Below are 6377 nucleotides of genomic sequence, written 5' to 3' on the forward strand. Positions count from 1 at the left end.
CCAGCCCCACACTGCTGTAGAGCAGGGACCTGCGTCCTTTTTTCTACAGCTGCCAGTGATAACCTCTGTGTGTGCCTTCACCACGTTCCTCGTGGGTTGGTTTCAGGCTGGTTTCCTGGATTTGGGTGTTTTTCTCCTAGGTTTCCCACTCCCCACTCCTGCGTGGGGAGCAAGAGGCTGGTGCTGTGAGCTGGGGCAGGGTGTTCAGTCCTGATCAGGCCAGGACAGTGGCTGGTGCAGGTGCCCTGTCCTGCCTGCGGTTTTGCCCTGTCCTGCCTGCCTCCCTTCAGCCCAAGGGGCCTGGCCCTGCCCCTCACGGGCACTCTTCTCCTTTGCAGGTCTGGGATATTCAAAACTTGCAGAAAGTGAACACGATCCGAGCACACGACAATCCTGTCTGCACTTTGGTCTCCTCACACAACATGCTGTTCAGCGGCTCTCTCAAAGCCATCAAGGTAGAGCTCTGGGGTGACTCCTCTAGGCCTCTTTGGGGATCAAGGGTACAAATTATCAGGCAGCAGTGTCCAAGCAGGAAGAAGAAAGTAGCACTTTGGTCTGTAGGTGACCTTGTTGCTATGTTCTGAACCACAGAGAGAACGGTTACACAGAGCAGCAAGCGCTGCAGAGCTTCAGCCCATGCTCTGTGCTGAAGTCAGAGGTGTTCTAGGACCTGGCTGAAAAAACACTTTGTTTCTTCTAACTCTGTAAACCCAAGACTGCAGGTGGAGTCTCTTGGCAATTCCTGAGTGTGTTTCCTTGGGCCCCCAACAGACCTACTCAGACCATTGGGAATTGGGTCTGAGGTCCAGAATCGGCTGAGGATTCAGGCTGCCTGTTTTGAAACCCCCCTCCAAAGACTCTTGAATCTACATTCTTTACCTAAAGCCTGCAGAAATCAGGGAACAGCTTTGCAAGTTGCCCTTTAAAGCCTTGGCTAGATTCCCTTGGTTCTGCTTCCAGCTCCTGGTGAGACGGCTTATGGGACCATCCATCTGTAGGAGGGCACATGCTCTTTTCTTTATCTGGGGCCTGGAGTGGCTCAGCTTCTAAGAGCACTTGGGGCTGGAGGAGCAGTGAGACAGCACTAAGCAGAAGGAGAACTGGGGCCTTTTATTTTTGTCATCCCCAGCCACTTTCTGCCAGATGAGCCGAGAAGACCCAGTGGCAGAGTGAGATCTGTCTGTCGTTCTGGGCTATGGTTTCCCAGGAGCCATGGGAGTGGAGCTTTGTGGGGACAGGCTGGGAGTGGAAGTCCAGAGGGTTCTTTACTGCAGATTTGGTTGAGGTTTTTTAAGCCCACAGCTCTGCTAGGGAAGGGTCTCTGCCAGTGATGTCAGAGCTGGCTCTCCCAGGCCCTCAGGGAATATGCTTACTCAGCGTAGTTATTGTGTGGTTTATCTGCAAGTCAGTGGGTTCAGGTGATTCCCAGAGGGCAGGAGAACCAGCCCTAGGTTCCGGTTTGTGAGGTGGTAGGGCCTTGTGCTGGCTGCTGGGCAGAGTGGGCAGTGCCTAGCTCCCCAGCTCGGGGCTGACCTGCTCTGCCCCACTGCTGCCCTGTCCTACTGAGACTCCGCCGCCTTTGTGTGTGTTTGTGCTTTCAACAGGTCTGGGATATTGTAGGTACCGAGCTCAAACTGAAGAAGGAACTGACAGGTCTCAATCACTGGGTGCGAGCCCTGGTGGCTTCCCAAAACTATCTCTACAGCGGATCTTACCAAACAATCAAGGTGAGACCCTGAGACTTGTGGCAACTGTAACCCATTGGCTCTCCCCGTGCCTCCCCATACCTGTACTCTGCAGTGTGGGGTGGTGGAGCAGGACAAACGGTAGCTGTAGGATGTCAGAGTGTGGCTGTAGCATCAGACACGCTGGATGTTACTGCGCTGATGGCATCTCTGCAGGCGCAAAGGCTGGCCTCTGGCTGCTCCTTGGGAACCTGGCTGCAGGGGGATGCTAGCCGAGATAAAACGGAGCCTCGCAGCCACAGTGCCTCGTGCTGCCTCCGCAGCATTATCTGCGCTGACAGTCCTGCTGATAAGAGGAGAAGGTCACTGTCTGGCTGCAGCGTTACCATCAATCTCTGTGTGGTTTCCAAAATGCCCTCGACCTGGGTTGGCTCAGGCTTTGATGAACAGTTCACCTTTCAGTATCTGGGTGGCACAAGAGAATTTGAAGTTGCCCTCCTCAGAGGTAATAAATCCCCATTAATTTGTCTGCAGCAGTTGTTAGTGCTGTCAGGCTCTGGGCTGTATGTGCACGTGTGTGCCTGGTCACACACAAAGGGTGTGCAATCTCCGCAGTTTTTTCAGCCTGGATGTTCAAAGCTGGGCAGCTAAATAAGACAGCAGGACTTTGTGGTCATCAGTACTGAACATTCCCAGCCGGACAGATTTGTCCTTAAAGATGTGATCTGGGCACACGTGGAGCCAGGCTGACTCCACGTGTGGCTGGATAATAGCTTCAAGGGAGCTTCCTCCTGGAGAGGGGTCCCTGCACGGGCCTCATTCTGCCTTTGCTCCGGCATCTCTTTCAGATCTGGGACATCCGCAACTTGGAGTGTGTCCACGTGCTGCAGACGTCAGGAGGCAGCGTCTACTCCATTGCTGTGACAAACCACCACATCGTCTGTGGCACCTACGAGAACCTCATCCATGTAAGGGCTGGGGCTTTGCTGCGTTTGTAGGCTCGAGGCTGGGGGGAGAGGGGCAAGGAGATGGGCGCCTGGCTCTGCTGGTCCCTTCTGTGGCACAGCCCTGGAATTGGCACTGGTGAGGCTGCACCTCAATTACTGGGTTCAGTTTTGGGCCCCTCCCTCCAAAAAGGCCATTGAATGACTCGAGCGTGTCCAGAGAAGGGCAATGGAGCTGGGACAGGGTCTGGAGCACAGGTCTGCTGGGGAGCAGCTGAGGGAACTGGGGGGTTTAGTCTGGAGGAGGCTGAGGGGAGACCTCATCGCCCTCTGCAACTCCCTGACAGGAGGGTGCAGAGAGGGGGGATGAGTCTCTTGAGCCAAGGAACCAGCGCCAAGCCAAGAGGGAATGGCCTCAAGCTGCCCAGGGCAGGGTCAGGCTGGCTCTGAGGAAGGATTTCTGTGCAGAAGGGGCTGTTGGGTGTTGGAATGGGCTGCCCAGGGCAGGGGAGGAGTCCCCATCCCTGGAGGGGTTGAAGAGTCGGGTTGACCTAGCGCTGAGGGATTTGGTGGAGTTGAGAACAGTCAGTGTGGGGTTCATGGTTGGACTGGAGGAGCTTCAAGGGCTTTTCCAACTGAGATGGTTCTGGGATTCTGTGACAGCTGGGGTGTTGGGTGCTCAGCACCCACCCTGGAGGTGTGCATGGAGGTGGAGACCACTCAGAGGAGAAGGTGGTGGCCTGTAGCCCAGTGTGACCCCCCCAGCCCTGCTTTCCTCCCACAGGTCTGGGATATTGAAACAAAGGAACAAGTCCGCACGCTGACCGGGCACGTGGGTACGGTCTACGCCCTGGCTGTCATCTCCACACCGGATCAAACCAAAGTCTTCAGTGCATCCTACGACCGGTCTCTCAGGGTACGTGTCCAGGGCTGGGCAGCTGTGTCTGTGTATCTGGCACCATTGGTAACACACGGACAGCCTCGAGGGGAAGGAAGGAAGGAAGGAAGGAAGGAAGGAAGGGGATCCTCGTCCCCGTGTGCCACATGGCCTCATGTTTAATTTGTGCCACCTGTCTCCAACCCTGTGGCACTCCGCTCCCCCCATCCCTCCTGGTGCCCAGGGTTGTGCCAGAGCCCAGCTCATGGCTCCGTGTGCCCGCAGGTGTGGAGCATGGACAACATGATCTGCACTCAGACACTGCTGCGACACCAGGGCAGCGTCACTGCCCTCGCCGTCTCCCGGGGACGCCTCTTCTCCGGTGCCGTGGACAGCACTGTAAAGGTTGGTTTCCTCAGGCTTCTCCTCTGTGGTTTGGTCTCTTCCTATGCTAGAATTAGGGCATTAAATGAGTTAGGAGCCATCTTGAGATAAACAAGGGGCTGGTTCTCAATGGTTGGGAGGTTTAACTCCAGACAGAGGGCGTCATGGATGCTGGAAGCTCCGCCAGAGGATGAGGAGAATCCCAGAGCGCTGCTCCGGATGGTTCCTGCCACAGGTTCCTTGTCTCTCCTCCACAGGTCTGGACGTGCTAGCGCAAGCCCCACACTAGTCCTGCACACTGAAAGACCAAAAACTCCTCCCCTCCGCTGGCCTGCTGGGTCACTTAACACACACCACTATGAAATAAATAACTGCTGCAGCTCCTCTTCACACCGACCACTGCCTGCGGCCGCCCCCCGGCCGCTTCCCCCCGCTGCCAAGGACCCCGCTGGCGGCTCTTGGGGCGGTTCTGCCCCGCGGCTGCTCCAGACGTTCCCTCAGAGCCACCCTCGGCAATCAGAAATGCAGGTGCCAGCGCCTTCTGTGCCGCAGGGTGCCCCGCACCCCGGGCTGGGGAGCTGTCCCCAGGGGGCCAGGGCTGGGTCCCCAGGCTGGGGCAGCCCCCCCCCAGGCCACTGCAGCAGATGCAGAGTGGCCCTTGGCCAGCGATGGGACTGAACGGCTCAGCTGGTCACGGGCAGGGGCAGCCACATTGGGAGGTTGGTCCCCTTGTAAACAATAGACCTGAGCATTAGGCCTTGCCCTGCGTTGGGACCCCGACCCCTTTTCTGTCTCTAATATTTAATTTTACTGCCAGGATGTCAGGCTGATCCATCTGGGAAGAGGTTTTCTGGAGTAGCCAGGTACGATTTTTATGCCACAGCTAGTTCTCAGATAACACAAGCCCATTGTTCACCACCCTGTAATAATGGTCTCCACATTAAAAAGACTCCATTGCATTTTTACTCACATTTTCTACTGTTTTTAAGATTGTAATATAGATTTGATTATTTCTTCATTGACAATAAAAGCAGAAAGAGTTGTTCCTGGCCAGCGTGAGTTATTGCAGGAGCCAGCAGCCAGCACCGGTCCGGCGGCAGCTCTGGCCTGCGCCCACCCGCCTGCTCTGAGAAACGGGGTGCAGGGACCAGGCACCTCGGGGAGTGGGGAGAGCAGTTCCCAGCCCGCCGGGCTGCCACGCACCCCCCAAGACACGTGTGGCCTCTCTGTGTCCCGTCACACCCGTGTCCTCAGTGTGTCTCCGTGCCCACCCACCCCGGCCGTGCCCAGGAGCCATCGCACATGGCGGCTGACGGTTATGGGACACAGACAGTGGTGGCAGCCTGGGAGGGGTTTTATTTTTTTATTTTTCTTTAAATATTTGTTGCCAGACTTCGTATAGGAGCAAACTTCTTCACAGCACCACGAGCCATCTACTATTCAGAATAGGAAGAATAAGACGAGTAGAGGTGAAATCTAAGCACAGAAGAGCAGGGAGAAGCACCAAGATGCATAGCTTGACAGATGGGATACGATACAGAGTCCATAACTTAATCATAAAAAATATATATATGTATATATCCATCATGTAGAACTTTATGGATATTTTTTTCTTAGATACATATTTTTTTTCTTTTCAACAGATATTTTCAGGCGGGTGATTTTTTTTTTTTTTTCTTTTTAAAGTCTTTTTTTGTTTTTTTGGTTTTTTTTTTTAAAGAAATTTCAAAGTTGTGCCAAACACATCTGGATCAGCGACCACAATGGGAGAGATGGGGTGGGGGAGAAAGGAGGGGAGGGGGAGGCAGAGGGAGAGACCACTCTGTACGTCTCAAGAAAAGAAAGGAACAGCAACACTTTTGTTTTGAAACCACAAGCAAAAAAATGCATTCATCGGGACTCAAGTGACTGAACCAGACTTCAACTCCAGTTTATACATGAATATACAGCAGTGCGTCCCGCAGAACGCACACGAGCACACGCACCCCCGCGTGCACACATACGCACACACACACACACACACGAGCGCGCGCGCACACCAAACAAATGCCAAAAAAAGGGGGGAAAAAAAAGTAATAAAAAACAAAACCTGAAGACACTCCAAAAGAAATTAAACACCTCCAGTAGAAGAATTAACAAAAACCTCCATAAAACAAGGCACATCCTTTGAGTTCTTAACAGTGTAAAAAGAAAGACGTGACACTGAATCCCAATGGAAAGACCCGAACAGAACTGCTTGCACGTACCTTCCATCCAGAGAAAAGGTAAATATTGTGCTACTCTTAGAATGAGTTTGCCACAAGACACACAGCTTAGTATAATCTAATAGTTTTTCTCAAGCTAAAATCCAGTTTTCTCTTGATTTCTTTTAAACTGCTTTATATATAATTGCTAATACTTTTAAATCTTTTAAATATATATTTGTTAAAGTTTATTCTTTTTATTATTTCGGGGCGGGGGGGAAATCTGGTTTATATCTTTTTTTTT

The 6377-nt window shown here is 53.1% G+C and overlaps 2 protein-coding genes across 5 annotated transcripts in view; one reads left to right on the forward strand and one right to left on the reverse strand.

The window, feature by feature from the left end:
- The window catches only part of TRAF7 (TNF receptor associated factor 7), a 32784-nt gene extending 27849 nt beyond the window's left edge, over positions 1–4935 (forward strand). For all 4 annotated transcript variants that reach the window (XM_026858805.1, XM_026858808.1, XM_026858806.1 and 1 more), the window contains 6 exons: positions 339–455; positions 1605–1727; positions 2534–2653; positions 3414–3545; positions 3792–3911; positions 4148–4935. In XM_026858805.1, coding sequence (XP_026714606.1) covers positions 339–455; positions 1605–1727; positions 2534–2653; positions 3414–3545; positions 3792–3911; positions 4148–4162 — 627 coding nt within the window. In that variant the 3' untranslated portion in view covers positions 4163–4935. The remainder of the gene's footprint in view (positions 1–338; positions 456–1604; positions 1728–2533; positions 2654–3413; positions 3546–3791; positions 3912–4147) is intronic.
- Positions 4936–5304: 369 nt separating this feature from the next.
- The window catches only part of CASKIN1 (CASK interacting protein 1), a 16729-nt gene continuing 15656 nt past the window's right edge, over positions 5305–6377 (reverse strand). The window contains exon 8 of the mRNA XM_026859203.1: positions 5305–5366. Within this exon, the coding sequence (XP_026715004.1) occupies positions 5305–5366 (62 nt within the window). The remainder of the gene's footprint in view (positions 5367–6377) is intronic.

This window comes from Athene cunicularia (assembly GCF_003259725.1).
Source record: "Athene cunicularia isolate RWA chromosome 14 unlocalized genomic scaffold, athCun1 chr14_part1, whole genome shotgun sequence".
Taxonomy (NCBI): domain Eukaryota; kingdom Metazoa; phylum Chordata; class Aves; order Strigiformes; family Strigidae; genus Athene; species Athene cunicularia.